General features: G+C 40.1%; 1 protein-coding gene across 3 annotated transcripts in view; it reads right to left on the reverse strand.

The window, feature by feature from the left end:
* Nucleotides 1-23,088, reverse strand: part of ABCA5 (ATP binding cassette subfamily A member 5) — a 61,817-nt gene extending 38,729 nt beyond the window's left edge. The window contains exons 1-9 of one of the 3 annotated variants that reach the window (XM_060763033.2): nt 22,930-23,088; nt 14,428-14,534; nt 12,918-13,035; nt 10,363-10,567; nt 9,139-9,300; nt 7,379-7,476; nt 6,297-6,526; nt 1,977-2,118; nt 776-964 (exon numbers count right to left, since the gene is read on the reverse strand). In XM_060763033.2, the coding sequence (XP_060619016.2) occupies nt 776-964; nt 1,977-2,118; nt 6,297-6,526; nt 7,379-7,476; nt 9,139-9,300; nt 10,363-10,567; nt 12,918-13,022 (1,131 nt within the window). In that variant the 5' untranslated portion in view covers nt 13,023-13,035; nt 14,428-14,534; nt 22,930-23,088. Of the gene's footprint in view, nt 1-775; nt 965-1,976; nt 2,119-6,296; nt 6,527-7,378; nt 7,477-9,138; nt 9,301-10,362; nt 10,568-12,917; nt 13,036-14,427; nt 14,535-20,126; nt 20,175-22,888 lie in introns of those variants that run through there. The other 2 variants (XM_060763034.2, XM_067464229.1) reach the window with 2 other exon arrangements.
* Between the last annotated feature and the right edge of the window lie 3,354 nt (nt 23,089-26,442).

The raw sequence follows: 26,442 nt of genomic DNA on the forward strand, positions 1-26,442 counted from the left end.
GAACATTACTACTAAAACAAAACATAGATTCATGAAATCTTTCATAATATGTTTCAATTCAAGCTCTTCCTTAATGGGAAAATAAAACACATACTTAACGGGAAAATAAAAATGCTACACATTTCAAACAAGATAAATATTTGTGATATATTTTTTATTCTGGGATGAAATTTTTTACATTATAACATTAAGTGGTTTGAGCCAGGGCCGTAGCCAGAAAAAAAATTCAGGGAGGGTTGAATTTTTTTGGGGGGGGGGGAGAGAGTTTTGAATTTTTTGGGGGGGGGGGTTGAAATTTTGGGGGGGGGGGAGTTAAAACCTGCCCCTTAGCTCACGCTGAAGCAAAGAGCACAGCAGGGGCAGAGCAGCCTTTAATAGCCTGCAGCTCCACTTCTGTCAACCACCTCCACCAAGTTTGGCCTCCTTAATGAGAGCATTCAAATCCCCCCCCCAACTTGGTTGCTTCGCTACATCTGCTATTGCTGCAAGTAATGACAGTGTGAATAAATTGTCAATATTTGCTTGAGATAGTGCTTGCAGTTCTGGAGGGACTCTCAATTTTTTGCGTCTCATAGACTTAGCATGGGGATTTGGTTAACAATTAAAATTCATGAGTAAACCAGGTTTTTTTTTTTACCTGAAATTTTTCAGGGGGGGGGGTGTTGAACACCCCCCCCCCCCCCCCCAGCTACAGGCCTGGTTTGAGCTACAGTGGAATTATTGTTCTTAGAATCCTGTACGCAATAACAGTAAGTAAGTAAGACTCTTTACTGACCTGTGCAACACCAACTAAAAACGTGCATTGACACAGAGGGCTTAGGAACCACACAAATGACTTTGGGAAATCCTCCATTAGGACAATTGTCAGGCCCACGAAACCAAAAGCCAAGGTTGACAAAAATTCCACCGTACCAACATGTTTTGATCTTTTAAAAAGAGGAGTCAACATAAATGCAAACAAAACCTAAAAATGAAGAGAACAATCATTTCAATGCACAGCAATGATTCATAATGCTGAAATCAATCTTTACACAGAACATTTTTGTTATCACAATAAAAAAAATTCTGATGTAGGAAACCAAAAACCTTTCTGGGAATGCTTTGATCTGATACACTGTCTCATTTTGGCCATGAGACCAGAAAAAGACAATAAGGAGTATATTAGATGTGGCAATAATGAAAAACTGTTTGTCTTTGCAAATGTAACATTTGCATAAAGACTCTAGGTCAGAAAACAAATAATGTAAATTACTGCGACACAATCTGAGTCACATAATTTCAAGTGTATGAAATGTTACAGAAATACACATGCCTAGAGAAGATGCTCTGGAACGATATCATTCGTTTGGAGAACCGAGAATCATAATTAATGGACAAGAAATGGTGGACAAAAGAATTCAGATCAGAGAACTAGATTGCACAGGAATACAGATCTTAAGTGCCATGGATTTGTCTAAAATATCCTCATGGCATTACAGTAACTGGGTTACTTAGTACCCAAAAGACTGCAAGCAGCTGCTCAATCGCTCACATAATGGACTGCCTGAAATCATCATGAAGCATTAACTGCCTGAAGTCAAAAGACTGAGATTTTTTAAAAACTCTTATGAGCCTCTCAGTCCACTAATCAGTGTAATTTTGCTGAGATGAACTACAGCCTTGTTACTGCTGGAGAAAAAAAATTAGAACTTTTAAATATAGAAAAGGAAGGACACAATCAGCATTGTGGTTAAAGCTGGAACTAATAGAAAATATAATGCTGCTAACAGTTATTTCATTATATTCGATGTTAAAATCATAAATAAATATCTGCTAAAATGTAGTGACATTTTTGTGTGGTATCCACTACTACTCAAGTGCAAACAGAAAAGGATCAGAAATTAGATATGCCAATGTTTAAGTCCAAATGTCTAAAACACAATACTCTGAGTACCAACAGTATACTGACAATGATACACAAACACGCACACACTTACGGAGGATGTTCCATATAGGAAAAAAAGAAGAAAGATCACAAAGCTGCTACTTTTGGGAAAGAGCCAAGAGTATGTTGCAATGACCGACATGAGAAGGGACATGACAAATATCAGACTGGTGTACAGTAGGACCCAAGAAAGCCTAGAAAAAGGGAAAACACCATGAAGATTCAAAGTTATCTCTGCAGCTAAAGACAGATTATTTGCAGGCTATTTTGGAAACAGTATAGTCTCACAACTGGATCCTGCACACAAGAAGATTAAGAACACAAACCTAACTGGCCAAGATGGCCATGGATCAGTTAAGTCAATGTTAAATGGATCAGTTAAGTCAATGTTAAAACAGCTGAAGCTGTGTGAATCCAGTGTCTCGGCTGTGAATTGCTTTGCTGAACCTTGGTCTAAGATGTGCTATGTCCCTGGGAAAGGTAACAGAAGATATCTAAATCTAACATAATCCTTCTCAAATCTACCCCTTTTTCTCAAATCTACCCCATCACTGCAGCTTTGTGGACTTTTCTACCAGTAGACCAGTAGCCACTCAAGGAGATCAAGTATTAGTTGGTCCCTTTGAGTGGCTAGTAGAAGAAAGTTCTGCCAGCAGAAGAGGGATCTTTGTTAGGTTTGTGAATGGATGACATCACGCATCAGACAAAGTCAACTCTAGTTAACATAACATTATGTGATTAAAAAGCTTAGATTTTAAAGCTACATAAGAGTCTTGGCTATTTGTTCATTGCTGTAGACCGGGGGTCCTCAAACTAAGGCCCGGGGGCCGGATACGGCCCTTCAAGGTCATTTACCCAGCCCTCGCTCAGGGTCAACCTAAGTCTGAAATGACTTAAAAGCACACAACAACAACAATCCTATCTCAGCAACCAAAAGCAGGCCCACACTTCCCATTGAAATACTAATACGTTTATATTTGTTAACACTGTTATTCAAATTGTTTTAAAATGTATTGTTTTAAAATGTTTTTGCATTGCAAATAAGATATGTACAGTATGCATAGGAATTCATTCATGTTTTTTTTTTCAAATTATAATCCGGCCATCCAACAATTTGAGGGATTGTGACCTGGCCCTCTGTTTAAAAAGTTTGAGGACCCCTGCTGTAGACTTTTGGCAGTCTCTGATGTGTGACTCTGGATCATTACAGTGGCATTTATGTCCCAGCATTTCCTCTTGTGGATCAATGCAATGAAAATATCAGCCAGACGGACAAATCTGTAAATTTCAGCTACCATCAATTTGCTTGTTTTCCAGTTGTAAATTTACCCTATCCAGTTTACGCATCAGACTTCAAACAAATGTATACTTCTGACTGTGTCTTTCCCAATATTCATTTTATGTCTCTCATTCATATATATATATATATATATATATATATATATATATATATTCTATGTTGTTTTAACTAGTATGAACAGTTTTATGCACCTGTTAAAATATGCACATTTTGTATGAGAACTGAATTAATAAGTGATAAAAGTGTTCCATTTATTTATCGTACAGGAAATTTCAACTGGATAGATCCCAATTAAAATACAAACAAACCAAATTTATCTTCCAGACATATTGAATGAATCTCTCTCTCTCTCTCTCTCTTTTGTGGGTGGAAAAGAGGAAGAAAGATGATAGTCTGGGAATTACTCCAGCTATCTACTGGGAGACTAGGAGACACAGACAATCCTGATTAATCAATGTGAGAAACATACTATCAAAGGAATAGTACTTAAAAAAAGAAAACCCACAGTGCCTCAGACATGCAAGAAAACAAAACCAGAAAAGTAACACAAACAGGGGGAGGGGGGATGGCAAAATAAAATAACTGTAGTACAGCCAGATAAACCATGTATGGGCAAACTTCAGTCACCCAGGTGTTTTGGACTTCAACTCCCACAATTCCTAACAGCTAGTAGGCTGTTAGAAATTGTGGGAGTTGAAGTCCAAAACACCTGGAAGGCTGAAGTTTGCCCGTGCCTGAGATAAATCAATAGAAAAAGGAAAGAATCTCTCCCATATTAGAAAGTCAAAGATTACGGGTTCACTCGCTATGCCCACTAACCCTATGACGGGTTCACTCGCTATGCCCACTAACCCTATGACCTATGTTCCATGGAACAAAATGGGACTTATTTACAAGTAAACACGCATAGGGTTGTAGGAAGAAGTATCAGTTTCTCCCATAAAACTCTGGAAGATTCTGAATGCGCTATACATTCACTGCACCTAACAGACCATGAAAAGGAGTAAGATAAAGCCAATTGTATTAAATGTCATTCAGTGCTGTATGAATGAGCCCTTGTATGAATTTGCAAGTGAATGGAATACAGAAGTACAGCACAAATCCTAAAATAAATTCCTTAAAAATGTTATGCATATGATTAACCAAAACCCTGCAGAAATAGCAATCGCAGTAATTATATCAATTTTGCCATAGGATTCAAGACTCTGGAGAAAGTGAAAAACATGGTATATTTCAGGTTTATTGTCACAAGGGAGCATGAATACTCACAATCACCAACAGCCAGTGGATCAAGGGAGGGGGTGGGGGATCTTCCTAACTATTTTGCAGTAAAGGTCCTTGCTGGTCTATTGTATCAACTAGAAATGGATTCATAATGTACCAAGAAAATAACAATCTTCTGAAAATACTGCTTGAGTATGGAGGGCGCAATTCTTCCTTTAAAATCATGCCCAATATGTAGTAATGTGAACGTATGTAAGAAGAGATTGAAATACTGTATTTACTTGAGCCTAAAACGCCATGGTATTTAAAGCGCACCCCAATTTTCAAAACTTAGAGACCTCCAGCATCTTAGGGTGCTTCCAGACAGAGCCAAAATCTGCATTTTAAAAGTGTGTTTAAAAATCTTGGGACTGACAACGGGTCCACACATAGAACTGTCCCCGGGATTTAGCCCCCTACTGTCCTCACAGTCTTCTTTTGAAACGGATCGAGATAATGGGCAGACGGGGTACAACTGGCAGAAGTTTTTTTTTAATCACTCTGCTATGTGTTGGATTGTATATGCACACATGAAAATATCTTAATATATGCAGATTTGCATGTGCACATTTACAGTCCAATGCATAACAGAGAGTTAAAAAATTGTGGGATCCTTCTCTTTCCCCAAATTGTTAATTCAACCTCTACTTAAGATTATAAAGTATAAAAGAAAAAGTTTCAGAGAGTTTCAGAGATATAGTGTCCCTTAAGTAAATTAATTGCCCATCCTCAACAGCGAGAAAAATGCTCGCCCTGGCAATTTGGTCTTGCTTTTTTACCTCTTACTTGAAGCTGCTGTAGGTGGGGTCTCAACCACAGACCATAAATCTTCTTTTGCCCATCCAAGCTTTACAATAACCAGTGATGACAGAAATTCAGTTTTAAAAAAGAAAACAGCTGCCATTTTTATCTCAAGAATGCTGCAGTTATAATATGACTTCTGGGTCATTCTGTGATGAGAACACGGGGTTGCCATGTGTAATTCAAACCACCAACACTGACCAACCCCCTGTGTGTGATATCAGGTGGGGGACTAACTCTCCCCAGTGAGTGGCCACTGAGGGAAATTCCATCAGAAATTAATCAACATATTTTAAAAAGAAAAAGTGCTACCTCATCAACAATCAGACCAGACTGTAAAGGCCTCACTCTCCACAGAACATGAAAAATTTCAGGATCTCATTTTCAAGCATGTTCTCATGTTTGACATAGAAAAAATACCACTAGTTCTTATGTCATCATCTTTGGGAGAACTGAAAACACCCTCAAAAGGGATCCTAACAAGCTCAACACACCCGGACAAAACATATCAAAGACACCAAGAAAATTAGATGGCAACGAAAAGGTCTATGGGCATGAAAGAAAATATATACAATTGTATGAAGAAAGCACCCTAAGTAAAGTGTTGTAGCATAATGTAAAACACATGCAAGCGGATACTTAAATATTTAACCTCCACTGCTATGCAAAACTTTACACACATTAAAAAGCTTACTGTAACCAACACATATACATACAGTAAATATGATTAGTGAACAAGCACTGCAGGGTGCATGATAACCTTTTCAAAAGAAGTGCAGAAGCTAGGCCCATTTACTGCTGCATGAGAACCCATTTTTTTAAAAGAGGTAAGACTAGCAGATGTCTCTCAAAATAACATCTTGCATTGCTTTAACAATAAGGCTGTTACAACATGATGTGCTTTCTTCCCCCATAACTAACACAGCAATTAGTGAAGTAAACAGATAGTGTTATGAGACAATATATGCTTTGTTTATGTAACATCAAAGAAGCAGTGCACATACTTACCAAAAGGCAGTGTCATGAAGCCCCATAATCATTAAAAATTCTTTCAACTTCTTTTCTTTCTCTGCCACAATATGAATTGCCAAATAACAGCCAAAGGGTGAAAAGGCAATTACAAGATAAATTAAAATGATAGCCCGAGGAGAATTATCTATTTCCATAATGGCAGATTCTCCCATCATGATAGCTTTTGTTTGTTCCAGGTCTTCCAAAACTGAGTGATTAGTTTTCAACTAAAAAGAGGAAAATAGTTTAAATGTGATTTTGTACTTTTCTTGCTATCATGCAGAAATTATTTCCAAGATCACAATGACATATACTCCTTACCTAGATTACATTACTAATCTAAACAAATGTTTAAGAAAACATTCTTCCAAATGCTTGCTTGTTTTTTTTAAATTTAAATTGATTTAATTTTGTTGTTGGCAGTTGAGTGTTCTTCAAGGAGAAGAGATGGAGTCATATAAAACATGGCCAGATTCCAAATTGTAATGTCCTGCTTTCATTAAAGATTCCAAGAGGCATGTTAGAACAAATTATTTTCACTATATAAAGTAGCTTCATCAATTAGGGTTTTTTTGTGTGCCAGGAGAAACTGCAAATCGCTTCTGGTGTGAGAGAATTGGCTGTCTGCAAGGACGTTACTCAGGGGATGCCTGGATGTTTGACATCCTGTGGGAGGCTTCTCTCATGACCCTGAATGGGGAGCTGGAGCTGACACAGGGAGCTCAACCCTGTCTCCGCGGATTCAAACCACTGACCTATCGGTCAGAAGTCCTTTCAGCACAAGGGTTTAACCCATTGCACCACCAAGTTAAAAAATCCATTTGTTAATTATATTCAGATAAATATTAGTATTGATAATTATTACATATCAGTCACAAAGGCAACTATTGTTGCAATTACTATTGGAAAAAACATAATGAAAACGACACCTCTTTCTTTGTATTGTATCATCTCCATTCCAAACCTAAACATCCCCCTCTCTTTTCTAAATTCCTTATCAAGCCTTTGGTGGCATGTATACAGTCCGTCTATTATAATTCCAACATATTTCAGTTTCCTTTCTGATTGTTTACATATACCTGTATTATTGCTGCATCAATGCACATCTGTAGAGCTGTGAATCCATAGTGCCAGTATTTTTCAGCTTCACATATCTTGGAAGGCCTTGGACAACTAGCTGAAGAAAATCAAGTAATAAAAGGACAACCTAAACTTAATTTTGCTTGATAATTCTTCACAAGCATTAAGCCTGAGTTTACATTAGATCTTTGTACTACAAATTCAGCTAACCAGGCTACTGGCTATGCTGGCGTAGATCATTTGCCCTACAATTTTGTGCAAGAGGTCAAGAATGTAGTGTCCAGACAGTATGGAGGATGGGACGGAAGGGGAGGAGGTGAGGAAGGTTATAATTCAGGCAATTTTAATAGAAATGCACAAAATCAAAAAAGCTTGTCAACACAAATTAGCAACCTATGCTATACTACAGTTTGCTTTGTCAAACAAATTTAAGTATTTAACATTTTAGGTACTTAGTGAACTGCACTACCAAACTAGAGGGCCTCAAACCAGAGGCGGCCCTAGGTAAGTTTCAATGGTAAGCAAACAGTATTTTGGCACCCCCCCCCCCAAAACCAATCACTGATAAAATATTTTCTGTTCGTCATGGGAGTTCTGTGTGCCATATTTGGTTCAATTCCATCATTGGTGGAGTTCAGAATGCTCTTTGATTTTAGGTGAACTATACATCCCAGTAACTACAACTAGCGTATGTCAAGGTCTATTTTCCCCCAAGAGCACGTCAAGAGCGCCCCTGGGCAAAATCAACTATACTGCAAATGCTTACTTCACGTAATGGGTTGAGCCGCCCCTGCCTCAAACTTAAGGAGAAGGCTAGTTCAGTCATGCTTGCAAGGGGGGTGGGACCAAGAGCAGGACCACCCCCAACTATTCTAACCTCCACGACAATTCATAGAGGGAGATAGGTTCAAAAAATGTACGTACAATTGTTGCATACAGCAAGTTCCCAACCACAGCATTTTCAAGGAAGAAAATAATACAGGTTTGCCACCTGATCAGTACTTGTGAGTGATCAAGTGTTTCAATTTGGAATGAAAGCTAAACAAGTGCAGACCTATCACTGAAGTGTTAGTATCAAAGATGAATTAACTGATTATGCATTTCGTTGGTTTCAAGTGGGGAGGGTGTTAGGTTCAAAAGTATTGTTTTCTATTCCACATCTGTTATTATTGGGCATCAATACACTCTAGTTATTGTCTTATTTAGTTCACTTGATGCGTATTGAAATTTGACCATTACCTGAAATAAATTCTTATACTGTGAGTCAAGAATAGGAAGTAGAGAAGCACAGGCTAGAAACATGTAATTACACATAGCAATAAAAAAATGTCCAATATACAGTGATGCTTAGAGACACATATCGTCGCACAGTAGTATCAACACAATGAGGTTGTATAATCAAGTGTGGTCTTGATCTGATGAATGGCTGTATCAATACATTGTCAGTGGTTGAATGGACCTGAGTCACAGAATGTTGAAGATAACTGCCTTAGAAAGTGGGGAAGAAAACGAAAAATGCCTACTCTTTCTGGAGATGTGTGGGAAGGAGCATATCCTCTTAGTTACGAAACACTCCCACCACTCACAGTGTATATGTAGCAGTAAAATGCTACTTCAAGGTTTTTCAGCATAGCACTGTAGGAAAGGAAAAGTTGCATTTTGCAATGTTCTTTTACAAACTGGCTGGCATCCTGAATTAGATAATTGCTGGATAGGGGTATATGCCACAATTTTCTTTTAGTACAGACATAGAGATTACCTCTCGATTCCACATGAATTGCAGATACAGGAACCTTTTCAGGAGGAAACCTGAGCTGGTAGGACGTAGAATCCATGAAAATTACACCCACAAAGTTTCGAGGGCTACGGACACTAGCTTCTTGCATTTCTTGCTCACTTAGAAATTCTTCTGTAATTATTCCTAGAAAAAAAGAATTTTGCTTAATTACTCTATTTTCTGAAGATTTGTATCAAGAAAAGTACAATCCTATATTTTAGATACCTCCTCATAGATTAGCCCTGTTTATGCTTTTGTCCTAGGTAGATATATATGCCTGTTTTGCTAAATGGATGGGAGGTTATAAAATTATTTCTGCACAGCAATGTTAAAATAATAAAGGATATCAAGTCCTATGAATTAACATAGTTATAATATATTTCAACACTAGGAAGCTTTATTTGTTATTTTACCCTTTTTTGGAGCCTAATCCTATTGATTACAGCTCTCTGCTCTCCATGCACTCTGCTTACCACTCAGTAAGTCAATTAGCGGGAGTAATCTTTACCCAGTTGCAATGGTAAGTGAGTCAAACAAATCCTGAGCTTATTTTCTTATTCTTGGAAAGTATAAATCCCATCTTGCTTATTCCTGTGATTAAGGCAGTGGCAATGTCAATGAAGATGCCTGGCTTGTTATAAAAAAAATACTGCTCAATGGAAAGATCTATGCTTTGACCTCTAACCCTTTTTCTCATATCAAAGCCAGGATGGGCTGTGGAAATGAGCTTTTAACCAGTCACCAGTTATAGGCAAAATAGGAGTTAAGTTCTATTAAGACAACTGAAGTTTCCCTACTTGGACAAGAATAAGTGTCTATGTGTTGCACAAATGAAAAAGGCACCCCTTTCTTTGTACTGTATTCTCTCCTTTACAAACCTAAATATCCTCCTCTCTTTTCTAAATTCCTTATCAAGCCTTTGATGGCATCTGTTAGAAAGACAATGAATTCAGGAGGAATCAAATGTCCTTATGTGACCAGATGCTTGTGATTAAGGCAGTGGCAGTGGAATGTCAATGAAGACTCCTGGCCTACAACAAAATAGGAATAAAAAGTCTTTGAAAAGGAAAATATTTTCCTTATAGGGAACATATTAGATCATTGATTCCAATATCTATATTTCAAATGAGTGTCAGTAAAAGGAACACACTTCTAGTAAAAAGAACACACTTCTAGAAAGACAGAACAGCATAAAATTCACAATACCTTCTGTAAAATATTCTGCAGACATCTTGTGCATGATTTTTCTCGTCATTTCGCTCGCTGGTGTATAACCAACAATAAACTCAGATATACTGGAATGGTCCACAGAATAAGCATCAGAATCAGGAACCTCATCATATTTCTTATTTGGATACATCATGCTCATTAATATTAGCCAAAACAAGAAGAAAAGTGGAAGCAAGACTTCCTGTGTAAAATAAATGCATAAGTTACACAGTTAATAGCAAAAAAAGAAAAAGAAAGAAAGAAAGATCTATCTAAGGATGTATTTGTGCAAGAAGAATAACCACCACAAACTCCAGATGGCAACTTTGTTGCTAATTTTAAAATGTAAATATAAATGAGATTTTACATCATGCACTGTAATTTAACTGCTTATGCTAAGAAACCAATATTGGCATTAGATAAGCCTCCACTTTTGCTTCTATGATGGGAAAGGGGCAGTTTTCCATTATCCAAAGTAAAGTCTGAAGAGAAACCAAACAACCTTCTGCCTTAACCCTATATAAGATGATACTGCCTTCACACAGAAATATGTTTATATGCTATTCCATATATATATATATATATATATATGCAATTCCTGAGTCCCCTTTGGGGTTGAGAAGGGCATGATTTAAAATTGAAAAATAAATAAATAAATAGTCTGGCATTTTAACTGTACTCATCATTTTATATCACTCAGATTCGATACCATATTATCATACATTAACATATACAAATATATTATGCAGTTTTGACATACTTACAGTCTGTACAAATAATGCATTTTAAAAAGAACTGAAAGTTTTACTGATGCAAGTCTGACCTATCAGGTAAGGGCATCAAGCACAGGTCAAAGGGCAACCTTCTCCCAATCCTGACTCATTTTTCTATTAATCTTTGGTTTAGGCATCGAGAGCTCACCCCAAGTGGAAAATCTAAATGTGTGATAAATATGTGTGGATTGAATGAAATTGGATAAAAGATGTATGACTGATGCCTATATAACCTGAAGATATACCTCACTACCTCTGAGGATGCTTGCCATAGATGCAAGCGAAACGTCATGAGATAATGCCTCTTGAACATGGCCATATAGCCTGAAAAAACCTACAACAACCCAGTGATTCCAGCCATGAAAGCCTTGGACAATACATGTGTCAACAATAATTGTGATTTTCCATCTACACAGAGATAGCTCATAGATCCACAATGGAAACAGCTCCCAAAGTAGTAGTATCACTATACCAAAAGCACAGTGGAATACTTCTACATTACATCAACCGTAATGGCACAGCCAGCAGCAACACTGTTACCCTCCAGTTCACACCTCCTTAGCATCAACAACAACAAATCTTGTAGGGTCCTTGGACGGTTCACATAAACACGGGATTTCAAAAAACCCCATAGAAAAACATCACAAGGGGCCAAATCTGGAGAGCGGGCCGGCCACTCCAAATCCGCTCGAAAAGTAGGCCTCAACGGCAAAAGCACGCTCCTCACTGTTCCAACGCATGATGGCGACTGAACTGTGTCAGGACAAAACTTTATACTCCCGCCTCTCGAATGAGACCACTAATGCTCCACTACATCTTCAACCAACTGAATGGCGCACATTTTAAAAAAGGAAGTTATGCTGCCTCACCCTGTATATTATTTCAGTCAACGTCCAACATTGTACCACAACTTTTCTCCTTCAGTTCTTGGCTATGCTCCCATCAATGGCCAAAGACTGAAGGCAAAAGGGTATGATGTCAGGTGTGCATCTCCCCTCCACATTTCAGCTATCCTGAAAGCTTATTTTTACTAGTGGAGGAACCACACCAGTGGCATGAATCTCAGTGGCAGCTTCCAAGTCAATGGGACAATGAATCTGTACTGGATTGCAGTTTGAATTTTAAAGAAATTATTCAAGATGATAAATATAAACCTAAAAAAATATTCAGTATCTTGGATAGCCCCCCTAAAATTCAGACTAAAACTTGGAATCACCATCATCACTGATATGGAAGCCACCAGCGGTCTCTCATTTACCTGTCTGATGCTATAAATGTGGGATTTCTGGCAAATTCTATGGTCCAACACTTTGCAAATGACAAGTTCAGGATTCTACTCTAAATGAATCCTAAAGTTAGTACTACCAATAATAAAATGAAGAACATTAGCAGTACAAGCAAAGGAGCATCTCACTCTTTTGGAATGTGACAATAAGGAAATGATGCCACAACTGGAGCAATGATCAAGATCAAGCTGTTTCATGCCAAGCTAATTCTAACTGTTCTATATAGTCTCTACATTTTCAACTATTCTATTTAGAGGAATACACATCATGTAGAATGGAGGTAAATAATTAATCACACTTATAAATTCAGTTTTTGATAAAAGAGTGCAAGCATATTATAATTCGAAAAGGTCTAACAGACCACCAAATAACATTTTGTATAAATACATTAATGTTCTCCCAGCATCCATTTTTTTAAAATGCTGTTTTTTTCCAAATTAAACTGCTTTTTACATTCCAAATACAAAGGTTGGAATACAGCCAGTTAACTTACCTGAACACTGCTCTTTTTAGTCCTCCATTTTACTAGGCAATTCTTATATAAAAGAGCTCTGGTTTGTCGCCACACACCTTTTTGTCTTGAAGTTTCTGGAGACATTTTTCACACGTAACTTGAGAAATCAAGTCAAATATAGGAAAGAGAGAGAAAGAAAGTAGAAAACTAGAAAATACTGAAATCAAAATGGCTCTAACATACAATTAAATCAGGGCTGTCCACTATTTATAGATTTGATTTGCCTTAAATGTCCATTTGAGACACCTATTGAAGCATGAATAATGAATGAAAGGATACCTTTACTATTGTTATTCATGACTAAAATAACAAACTAGGATATTTTTTTAACTCTCAACAAATAAATGTGCAATCTAAACTCTCTGGCCCTCACCAAGTAACTCAAGAGGAGACATGTAAGTAGGCATCTAATAATGTCTTAATTTTATATTAAAACAATGTATTTGAAAGCCTTATCAATACTGGTCCTGTGACACATTCTGTGATAGTTCTTTCATTGGTCAGAAGAACTGGTGAAAATCACAACTCATAAAATTAATGCTGAAACTGGTTTGTGTAACAAACTTCCCATTTGAGGCTAACACAATTCAAATGGGGTATCTTTAACTCAGTCCACATTACAGTGAGGAATAGTTAAATTCATTTTCTTATTTGCTGTGATTCCACTTCAAATCCTTCCCTCTGTCTTTTATAAGTAAGTTAAATACCACTAGAAAGTCATGTATGCATTAAAATGCATCAGCTAGTACAGCCCTCAATCTGAAAATCTAGAAATTCAGGCCACAACCATGTGTCCACTTATTTGAGAATACACTCAAATAACACAAAGGGACTTGACTCTAAATAGATCTTTACAGAACTGTGCTGAAATCAAGTAAAACTTTCAGTAGGAAGTGAATCCTTATTACCTTCATAGTTATGTGATTATACACACATAATCTTGTAAATTTGTACACATGTACATATATAACTAATAAAGCAGCCCAGGGCCCTATCACACAGCCATATAACCCAGAATATCAAGGCAGAAAATCTCACAACAGGCCCATAGCCAGGATTTTGATTTGGGGGGGGGGGGGGGGTGAGTTTGATTCGGGGAGGGGGGCTCAGGATCTACCCTAGCAAACCTTTTGTATCATTATCCCAATACCCCCATGCATATGGGATATACTGAGCATGGTGATCAGATCATGATATGAATAAACGTAACAGTTTAAATAATGTACCACTAAGGCCTTCTTGTGGACCACCCTGAGAATTTGGGGGTGGGGGGGTGAGGCTGAAGCCGCTCAAGCCCCCCCCCCCTTCAGCTACAGGCCTGTCTCACAATGTGTGCTTTGAACTGGTTATCTGAGTCTGCACTGCCATATCCAGTTCAAAGTAGAAAATGCAGGATTTTATTCAGCTGTGTGGAAGGCGCCACAGCAACGTCACCTTAAAAACTGTAGCCAGTTTACTATGATAGGCCTGAGAGAGAATGGACAAGTACCTGTGTGGGCTTCAACTGCTATACTAGCAGGAAAATTATCGCTTTTGTTCCATTATTGTGCTGTGCAGAAGGTAAATCCTTATTTTCATTTAATCCAATTGCTGCCACTGCAGTAAAACACAAGAAAAGACAAGAGAAAGAAACTATTATTTTTCACACATGAAAAATGAGGATCTCACCATCGACACAAGCAGACAATACGTTAAAACTGTAACAGATGTGAGTCATACTTTTTGCCTTGGTTCAGTAGATGTGGTGGAAAAGTTTTACTAGTGGAAAGGATGCATATCTGAGTGTGTGTTAAAAAGGGTATCTCATTCAAAGCAATGTCTGAAGGATGAACTACACTGGCACTCATAAATCTGGTACCTGAGAAACACCTAATTAAATATAAGTATACCAAAATAATCATGCAAACATCTCCTTCTCTAGGCTGAATATTATATGTTAAAATATATAAAGCCATCATATGTATACATTTAGCATTTGCATGGATCAAAAATAATCATCTAAAGAACTAACATGTAAATCTATATAGAAAGATTACCCCATCTATAGAGAAACAACATTACTGTATTTGCTGAGTAATCTTTCTTCCTTTCTTTGTTATTATATTTTTAAACATTTATAGAATGGGGGGCTATTTATGTCTGAAACGCACTTGAGTTATCTGACAGACATTCCCACCCTGTCAGGATCTAGCCTGTCACATAACTCAATACAGGATAATGAAAGGGTTGAACTGCCCAAACTGTCAACACTGGCTGTGTTATACTTTAAGAAAGAGAAAGAACACCCAACTGTCTGTCACCCCAACAGCAATGCAGTGGATCAGAAAGATATGATGAGATAAGCATGTATGAAATGCATCTTATGAGTCGCCCTCACTGATAATGTTTTAGAAATCCAGATATAATGTCATGGGCAATTTACAAGTTCATATTATGAAATAGCAGTTTCATCAGTAGAAGCATCACAGCATATTTTCCAATTTCTCAGTTCTACAGAAATTGACTCTCTGAAACAGGAGTCCTCAAACATTTTAAGCAGAGGGCCAGTTCATGGTTTCCCAGGCTGCTGAGGGGCTAGACCATAGTTTGAAAAAAACATGAACGAATTCCCATGCACACTGCACATAACTTATTTGTAGTGCAAAAAAGATGAAAGAAATATACAATGCTTAAAATGAAGAATTTTGGCTGATGAGATAGTTAATTAGGATTGTTGTTGTGTGCCTTCAAGTACGAGGCCTTTGCAGAATGATGGGTGAGACCGATAATCGGCCAAAGTATTGACCACAACACATGGACTGAATATACGGACTGAGTTGAACATGTTTTTTATCTTGGCGAATGGATTTTGTGTATTTATTTTATATGTATTGTTAATTTACTGTTGTTATATGTTGTTTTAGATTTTTACTGTTTAGCATTGAATTCTTGCTGTCAGCTGGTCTGAGTCCCTCTACGGAGGTAGAGAAGATCGGGATATAAAAGTTATAAATAAATAATAATAATTAATAATATAATTTCAGACTTAGAGTGATCCTAAGTCTAAAGTTTAGGGTTGGAGTCAGATAAATGACCCTGGAGGGCTGCATCCAATATGCGGGCCTTAGTTTGGGCACCCCTGCTCTAACACTTAATCTAGGCCAACACACTACACAAAACAGATAATAACTATCAAGAGCTAACATATTTCCCAAAAGGCTAACCATGCTAGTCTTCTGTAGGAAAAACAATGAGATCTTGTAGTATCTTAATGATGAATATATTGGGGCCTATGCTTTCACAGTCACAATCAAATGTGTGTAACACACAAGGCTATAAGCAAGGAGCTTAAAATGAAAAGAACCAAAATAAATACAAACATGAACATACTTGTGGAATGTAATGTAATTTATAACCATTTTAATGATTAAAATGTTATAGTAAATAGACAAAATGCAATGGAGATGATAATACAAAACCCTAAGCATGCTACTTTCACACAATGTCCTTTTATTCTTCCAGTACAATCCTATCTACATTTACCTTATGACCTGCACCAGTGGAAAAGTGGAACACTGATTCATGACTTGACATGCTAATGCAGAGAAACGAGTGAGAACATTCATATATTTTCCCTTAGGGTCCGTTTTGTAGCCTCTCTTTACCATAAACACTGTTAAACTCTTACAGCACAAATATTTAGTTACATAACTATTTAAATGAAAACTAACTAAACTAGCTACATAAACCAGCTATGTGAAAATTAAGAGCAAATTGTAGCTCCTTTTTCAGATTGAACAAAACCCTTCACAGAGGTAAAGACACCTGTTTCTATTTTCAAAAAATCAATTTGTACCGCACGAATGCATTCAGAAATGACGTACAAATGCATCCATAATAATCTAAGAACAACAGCTACTTGCAGTAGCCCTTTTAGGCAAAGTCTGAAGCTTTGTTACGGACAAAGCATTTTATTATTGGTCATATCTCAACTGCAAGTCACACTCGTCATCTTGTAATCAAACTGAGGCCTCTGGAAGGTACATTTGTTATTCAAGCAGCACCTGATACAAAAACCTTCCCTCTTGGATGTATTTCGGCATTTTCTTTCTCTTCCCCCAGTCAACCCCCACCGATGCAATGCACATTTCATTGTCTGTAGAATTGAAACAATATCAGCTTTTTGTCTAATAATATATAGCACAATAACATTCTGGAAAGATAAATACTGACTCTGCAAATGATGAGTACAAAAGGCACTCTACTGTCTATGCATGAATGCACAAAAACAAAAGTACTCTGTTTCAACAATCAGCTATAGAGAAATATGTTTGTGTGAAAGTATGTGCCTTCCAGACACTTGTCACCATGTATTTCATAGGGTTTCCTGAGGCAGGAAATATTCAGATGTGGTTTTGGTACTATATCCTTTGAAATAAAGCCTAAAGAAGTGAGTATGTAGACATATGTATGCATATGCGCCTGTCAAATTATGGCGTTGCCATTAATTTCACATGGCTTTCTTAGGCAAGGAATACTTAGAAAAGAGACCACAATGACTCCCCTACAACTCCCCCAATACACCCTTCCCCCATAACAGCAAAAGGCAAGGAACCAACAGGCAAAGAAATCAGATACTGTTTGGCTTTCTTCTAAATTATTGACAGCTCCGGGTTCATGCACCTGCACCCAACCTTTATCCAAGCGGCTGTCACCTAGATAGGAAAGGTATGTGCTATCATGTCTCCATCATCATCCAAACATGAAGAAGCCACTCAGCTTCCTGACACACACATTACCCATCTTTTTCAAGTCAAGGAGGATGGCATCTTGGGGAGAGAAAGAGGAGGATGAGAAGAAAGTGATGCCAGACAGAAACAAATTATATTCTCTGACATAAACATATTCCATATATTCAGGGCTCCCAAGTCAAGGTGGCTGGCCTTTTGGGGAGAGGAGGAGGAGGTACTCGAAGGAGGCAGCTTACATTCTTTCTTGCGTATACATACCCCATATATACAGTGCTCCTCAAGCCAGGGAGGATGGCATCTTAGGGAGAAGAAGAGGATTATATTCTTCTTCTCGCAAACACAAATATCTCATCCATCCAGGACTTCTCAAGCCAAAAAGAATAGCATCTAGGGCAGGGGTCCACAAACTTTTTAAACAGAGGGCCAGATCACAGCCCCTCAAACTGTTGGAGGGCCGGATTATAATTTGAAAAAAACCATGAATGAATTCCTATGCACACTGCACATATCTTATTTGTAGTGCAAAAACCTTTTAAAAACAATACAATAATTAAATTGAAGAACAATTTTAACAAATATAAATTTATTAGTATTTCAATGGGAAGTGTGGGCCTGCATTTGGCTGATGAGATAGGATTGTTGTTGTTGTTCTGTGCTTTCAAGTCATTACAAACTTAGGTTGACCCTAAGCAAGGGCCGGATAAATGACCTTGGAGGGCCGCATTCGGCTCCCGGGCCTTAGTTTGAGGACCCCTGATCTAGGGGAAGAGGAAGGAGAAGACAAAGAAGACCCTAGAACAGTTTTTCTCAACCTGGGGGTTGGGACCCCTGGGGGGGTCGTGAGGGGGTGTCAGGGGGGTTGCCAAAGACCATCAGAAAACACAGTATTTTCTGTTGGTCATGGGGGTTTTGTGTAGGAAGTTTGGCCCAATTTGGTCATTGGTGGGGTTCAGAATGCTCTTTGATTGTAGGTGAACTATAAACCCCAGCAACTGCAACTCCCAAATGTCATGTCTATTTTCCCCAAACTCCACCTTTGTTCACATTTGGGCATATTGAGATTTTGTGCCATGTTTGCTCCAGATCCATCATTGTTTGAGTCCACAGTGCTCTCTGGATGTAGGTGAACTACAACTCTAAAACTCAAGGTCAATGCCCACCAAACCCTTCCAGTATTTTCTGTTGGTCACGGGAGTTCTGTGTGCCAATTCCATTGTTGGTGGAGTTCAGAATGCTCTTTGATTGTAAGTGAACTATACATCCCAGCAACTACCACTCCCAAATGACAAAATCAATCCCCCCCAACCCTAACAGTACTCAAATTTGGGCATATCATATATTTGTGCCAAATTTGATCCAGTGAATGAAAATACATCCTCCATATCTAATATTTACATTACAATTCAAACAGTAGCAGAATTACAGTTATGAAGTAGCAATGAAAATAATTTTATGGTTGGGGGTCATCACACCATGAGGAACTGTATTATGGGGTCGCAGCATTAGGAAGATTGGGAATCACTGCCCTAGAAGAAGGCAGGTTATATTTTCTCTCAACACAGACATACCCCATATATTTAGTGCCCCAAGCCAAGGGGGATAGAGAGGAAGGTGGTAATGCTAGGAGGCACGTTACACTGCAGACACATAAATATTCCATATGTCCACGACTACTCAAGCCAAGGAGGCTGTCACCTTGAGGGGAAGAGGATGAGGAAGAGGTGGTACTTTAAGAAAGCAGGTTATATTTCTTCTGAAATACACATACCCCATGTATCCAGGGCTCCCTAAGCCAAAGAGACTGGCACCTTAGGGGGGGGGGAGGGTGGTGCTAGGACCACCCTCCTCACGCACACATTGCCTATCTATCCAGGACTTCCTATGCTAAGGGGCCTGGTATCTTTGGGAAGAAAAGATAGAGAAGAAGGAGGGCAATGTATTTGTCTTATACACAAATACCCCTTATATCCAGGACTTCCCAAGTCAAAGAGTCTGGCATGTTTGGGAAGAGGAGGCAGAGAAGGAGGAGGAGGTGCTAGATGGAGGCAAGTTATATTCTCCCCCACACAGACAAATACCCCTTATACACAGGGCTCCCCGTGGCAAGAAGGCTGGCATCTTGGGGGGGGGGGGAGGGAGGTGAAAGATGTCGAGTGAAAAGAAGGCATATTTATATTATCTCTCATACACACATTCCCTATGTATCCAAGGCTCCCCAAGCAAAGGGGCCTGACATGTTGGGGAAGAGGAGATATTGAAGAAGGAGATGCTAAAAGAAGATATGTTTCTCCTTTCCCTCACACGCAGGCAAATACAGATCATATTTTCTCCCAATTCTGAATCTCTCTCACACACATACACACAAATACTCCCCATATCCAAAGCTTTTGAGACCTCTTTGGCAGAAAAGGAGAAGGGGGTGACGTTAAAAGGAGGCAGGTTATAGTTTCATACATACATTCCCTATGTATCCAGGGCTTCCCAAGCCAAGGAGTCTGGCATCTTGGGGAGAGGGGATAGAGAAGAAGGAGGTGGTGCTAGAAGGAGGCAGGTCATATTATCTCTCATGCATACATTCCCTATGTATCCGGGGCTCCCTAAGTCAAACAGCGCAGCATCTTGGGGAAAAGGCGATAGAGAGGAAGGCAGTGGTGTTTAAAAGGAGGCATGTTTCTATTCTCTCTCATACACAAGCAAATACAGATCACATTTTCTTCCAACCCTGAATCTCTCTCACACACACTCATACACACAAATACTATATCAATGACTCCCTAAGCCAAGGAGAACTGGGATCTTGGGGAGAAAAGGAGATTGAGGTGGTGTTAAGAGAAGACAGGTTATATTCGCTCTCATACATATATTTCCTATGTATCCAGGGATTCCAAAGCCAAGGAGCCTGGCATCTTGGAGAAATGAGATAGAGGGCCCTTCCACACAGCCCCTATCTCCTCTCCACAAATATCCCTTATAGCCAGGGCTCCCCAAGTCAAAGAGTCTGGCATATTTGGGAAGAGGAGATAGAGAAGGAGGAGGTGGTGCTAGAAGGTCCTCTCTCAGCCCCCTTCCACACAGCTGAATAAAATTCCACATTATCTGCTTTAAACTGGAATATATGGCAGTGTGGACTCAGATAACCCAGTTCAAAACAGATATTGTAGGATTTTCTGCTTTGATATTCTGGGATATAGGGCTGTGTGGAACCCTCATACATACATTCTCTACATATCCAGGGTTTCCCAAACTATGAGGTCTGGCATCATTGGGAAGAGGAGATAGAGGAGGAGGAAGTGGTGCCAGGAAGCAGGTTACATCCCCAGTCATACATACATTCTCTACTTATCCAGGGCTTCCCAAACTAAGGGGTCTGGCATGTTTGGGAAGAGGAGATAGAGAAGGAGGATGTGATGCTAGAACAGTGGTTCTCAACATGTGGGTTCGCAGGTGTTTTGGCCTACAACTCCCAGAAATCCCAGCCAGTTTACCAGCTGTTAGGATTTCTGGGAGTTGAAGGCCAAAACATCTGGGGACCCACAGGCTGAGAACCACTGTGCTAGAAGGAGGCAGGTTATATTTGCTCTCAAACATATATTCCCCATGTATCCAGGGCTTCCCAAGCCAAGGAGCCCGACATGTTGTGGAGATGAGCTAGAGGGCCCTTCCACACAGTGCCTATCTTCTATCCACAAATACCCCTTAGATCCAGGGCTCCTCAAGTCAAAGCATCTGACAGGCCCGTAGCCAGGATTTTGAATTGGGGGGGGGGGGCTGAGTCTGAGTGAAAGAGGGTCTACCCTAGCAAACCTTTTGTATTGTTACCCCAATACCCCCATGAATATGAGATATATTGAGCATGGTGATCAGATCATGATATGAATAAACATAACAGTCTAAATAATGTACCAGTAAGGCCTTTTCGCAGACCACCATGAGAATTTGGGGGGGGGGGCTGAAGCCCCCAAAGCCCCCTCCCCCCGGCTGCATGTCTGGCATCTGACATCTTTGGGAAGAGGAGATAAGAGGAGGAGGTGGTGGTGCTAGAAGGAGGCAGGTTACATCCCCTCTCATACATACATTCTCTCAGTATCCAGGGCTCCCCAAACTAAGGGATCTGGTATGTTTTGGAAGAGGAGATAGAGAAGGAGGAAGTGGTGCTAGAAGAAGGCAGGTTATATTCTCCCTCACACAGACAAATACCCCTTATACCCAGGGCTCCCCATGACAAGAAGGCTGGCATGTTGGTGAGAAAAGTAGGCGAAGGATATGGTGTTTAAAAAAGGCATATTTATATTTGCCTCCATAGACACATTCCCTATGTATGTATCCAAGGCTCTCAAAGCCAATGAGCCTGGCATCTTGGGGAAAAGTAGATAGAGAATGAGGAGGCAGGTCATATTATCTCTCATGCACACATTCCCTATGTATCTGGGGCTCCCTAAGTCAAACAGTCTGGCATCTTGGAGATGAGGCAATAGAGAAGAAGGCAGTGATGTTTTAAAAAAGACATGTTTCTCTTCTCCCTCACACACAGGCAAATAAAGATCACATTTTCTCCCAATCCTGAATCTCTCTCACGCACGGACATACATACAAATGCTCTCCCTTCCACACAGCCCTATATAACAGAATATCAAGGCAGAAAATCCCACATTATCGGAGTGTGGACTCAGATAACACAGTTCAAAGCAGATATTGTGGGATTTTCTGCCAAGATATTCCGGGATATAGGGCTGTGTGGAAGGGCCCCTATATTTATACCCCCCTTCTCCCCCCTTCCCACAATATTTGCTTTGAATATCTGAATATTCGAATATCCCAGAATATCTTGGAGCCCATTTGGGCAGAAAATAAGGTGGTGCTTAAAGGAAGCAGGCTATATCCTCCCTCATACATACATTCCCTGTTTCCAGGGCTCTCTTCTCCCTCTCACACAGGTAAATACAGATCACATCTATACACTATCTAAGGCTTCCATGCAAAGGAGCCTGGCTTCTTGAGGGGAAGATGGTGGGGCTAGAAAGGGGCAGATCCTATTTTCTACCCCTTCTCTCTCTCCTCCTCACACAAATATTCCCAAGGCTTCCCAAAATCAAGGAGACTGGGCTCTTGGGGAGAGAGAAAAAGGAGAAGGTGGTGGTGCTAGGAGGAGGAGGCAGGTGATAATTCTCCCTCACAGAAACAGACACACACATACACAAGCAAGCAAGAGCGCGCGCACACCACTACCCGGTGTCTCGAGGGAGGAATCTCCCGTTCCTCACCCTCAGCTCGCCCGGTTCCCTCTCCTCGCGCGAGACGTCTTCGCCAAAGAGAAGACGAGGAGGAGGAGAAGCCTTGGCGGCCCTCCCTGAATCCCGAGGAGGCGTGGACCACGACGACGACGACGACGCAGCAACTTTGCCTCAGGCCGGAGAGAGGGAGGAGGGAAGGAAGGAAGGAGGCGCGTCTTGTTCCTGAGGCGCCAGGCCCAGCTAGAGCCGCCGCCTCCTCCTCCTCTCGTTCCTGTCAAAAGCCTGGTTTGGCTCTCAAAAACCGTGTCACATATGTACAATAAGGGCCCTTTCCACACAGCTGAATACAATCCCACATTTTCTTCTTTGAACTGGAATATATGGCACTATGGACTCAGATAACCCAGTTCAGAGCAGATATGGTTGATTATATGCCCAGATATTCTGGGTTATAGGGCTGTGTGGAAAGGCCCTAGATCAGTGTTTCTCAACCTGAGGGTTGGGATCCCTGTGGGGGTCTTAAGGGGGTGTCAGAGGGGTCACCAAAGACCATCAGAAAACAGTATTTTCTCTTTGTCATGGGTGTTCTGTGTGGGAAGTTTGGTCCAAATCTATAATGGGGTTCAGAATGCTATTTCATTGTGGGTGAACTATGAATCCCAACAATTACAACTCCCAAATGACAAGGTCAGGCCTGTCATGGTCTGGGGGTGGGGGAGGGGGTTGAACCTGACCAAATGGCAAGGTCAGGTTCAACCCCCCCCCCCCCCCCCCGAAATATTTCAGATTTTTTAAAAACCTGGTTTACACATGAATTTTAACTGGTTAACCCAATCCCCATGCTAAGTCTATGAGATGCAAAAAATTAAGAGTCCCTCCAGAACTGCAAGTACTATCTCAAGCAAATATTGACAATTTATTCACACTGTCATTACTTAGCCGGGGGGGGGGGGGGGGGGGCTTGAGGGGCTTCAGCCCCCCCCCCCCCCGAAATTCTCATGGTGGTTCGCGAAAAGGCCTTACTTGTGCATTATTTAAACTGTTTATTTATTTATTTATTAAAAATTCAGTGCTACAGTATAGAAACGGTTAACAACCTAACACATTACACAATTAATAAACAGTTACTACAATACCCATTCACTGTCGTCTCGTCATCAAAAACATGTTCCAGATTCGTCATCCATTGTTCCATTCCAGTGTTCATTAACCAATCATTGCACTAATTATTCGAACGCCTGCTCAAACAGCCAGGTCTTCACTTTTTTGCGGAATACCATTAGAGATGGTGCTAGTCTAATGTCCATAGGAAGGGTGTTCCAGAGCCGAGGAGCCACCACCGAGAAGGCCCTATCTCTCGTCCCCGCCAGCCGAGCTTGAGAAGCAGGCGGGATCGAGAGCAGGGTCTCCCCGGAAGATCTCAAAGTCCTGGTGGGTTCATAGGCAGAGATGCAGTCAGATAGGTAGCTTCTATGTTATGTTTATTCATATCATGATCTGATCACCATACTCAAGATATCCCATATGCATGGGGGTATTGGGCTAATGATACAAAAGGTTTGCTAGGCTAGACCCTCTTTCACTCAGACTCAGCCCCCCCCCCCTGAAACTCAGGCCCCCCGAAACCCCCCCTGAAAAAAATTCCGCCCCCCCCCCCCCGAAACGAAATCCTGGCTACGGGCCAGCTTACAGCAATAGCCGATGTAGTGAAGCAACCAAGTTGGGTTGGGGGGGGGGGGGTGGTGAAGTTGAATGCTCTCATTAAGGAGGCCAGACTTGGTGGAGGTGGTTGACAGGGGCGGAGCTGCAGGCTATTGAAGGCTGCTCTGCCCCCTGCTGTGCTCTTTGCTTCAGCGTGAGCTAGGAGGCAGGTTTCAACCACCCCCCATGAAATTTTCACCACCCCCCCCCCGAAAATTTCAACCCCTCCCGTAATTTTTTTCTGGCTACGGCCCTGGACAAGGTCTATTTTCTCCATATTGGGCATATTGAGTATTTGTGCCAAGTTTGATCCAGATCCAGGCATGTAGCCAGGGGGAGGGGGGGCTTGAGGGGCTTCAGCCCCCTCCCCCCGAAATTCTCAGGGTGGTCTGCAAGAAGGCCTTACTGGTACATTATTTAAACTGTTATGTTTATTCATATCATGATCTGATCATGCTCATTATATCCCATATGCATGGAGCTATTGGGAATGCAGATTCAAACTGCATGATATGGTCAGTGTAGATTCATATAATGCAATTGAGTGCAGGTAAGCTGCATTATATGGCAGTGTAGATCCAGCCTCAGATTTTCCTGCCTGCCATTAGGCTTTATCCTCTGGGGGTTGGACTGGATGGCCCTCTTCCAACTCTATGATTCCATGAAAAACAAAAATAAAGGGAGAACCTCAGCTCTAAGTACATTTGTCACTGATCCACATATATACCCCCTTTCTCTCTCTGTGTGTGTGTGTGTGTACAAAACTGGATTGACCTTTTATTTGTGTATGTGTGTGTGTATATATATATAGGCATTCATACAGGAAGTGTGTTGTCAGGACAGTTCCACTGCCATCAGTTGTTCACAAGGCAGAAATTTCAACACATCAGACAATCTTGCATACAAAGCAAAATTTAGAAACCCTTTTATAGCTATGGTGATTATTTGAAAGCTAAGTATGTATATATGTATATATATGTAGAAGTATTTTAGATTTCAGGTTTTTTTGGGGATTTTGGAACTATCTGTTTTTACAATAACCACACAAAATGAGATCTCATGGAGATAGCGGCCAAGTCTAAACATGGCATTCACTTATGTTTCAAATAATATATACTCATATATGTATATATATGCACACACATACACATATATAGACACACACATCTTATACACATAGCCTGAAGACAATTTTATACAATATTTCAAATAATTTTGTGCATAAAACGTTTTTTACTCTGAATCATCAAAAAGCAAACCACATAAGTGGATTTTGTTTCACTCTTTAGAATTCCAGATAATGCATTCTCAAACCTGTAATAATGATTTCTTCCAAGTTACAAATGCAATCTTAAATCACAATTTTATGTAAAGGGTTCCAATGGTTATCCCTCTGTGGACCCTTTAAAACCAATAGTGCCTATTGTTATAATTTGAAGGTTAAGTATATTTACAGTGAACTATCTATTTGCTGGCACACATAGGAATTGATAGTTCCTGGCTGCTTGAGAGTTACTATTAAAAATTGAGCCCCCTGTGGCTCAATGGGTTAAATCCTTGTGCCAGCAGGACTGAAGTCCAGGTCGCAGGTTTGAATCCGGGGAAAGCGCGGATGAGCTCCCTCTATCAGCTCCAGCTCCCAATTGCGGGGACATGAGAGAAGCCTCCCATAAGGATGATAAAACATCAAAACGTCCGAGCATCCCCTGGGCAACATCCTTGCAGATGGCCAATTCTCTCACACCAGAAGCAACTTGCAGTTTCTCTAGTTGCTCCTGACACACACACAAAACCTATTAAAAATAGGCCTAATCAGCACTATATATCATACTATACTATTCT

This window comes from Anolis sagrei, chromosome 2 (assembly GCF_037176765.1).
Source record: "Anolis sagrei isolate rAnoSag1 chromosome 2, rAnoSag1.mat, whole genome shotgun sequence".
In the NCBI taxonomy this organism is placed as follows: domain Eukaryota; kingdom Metazoa; phylum Chordata; class Lepidosauria; order Squamata; family Dactyloidae; genus Anolis; species Anolis sagrei.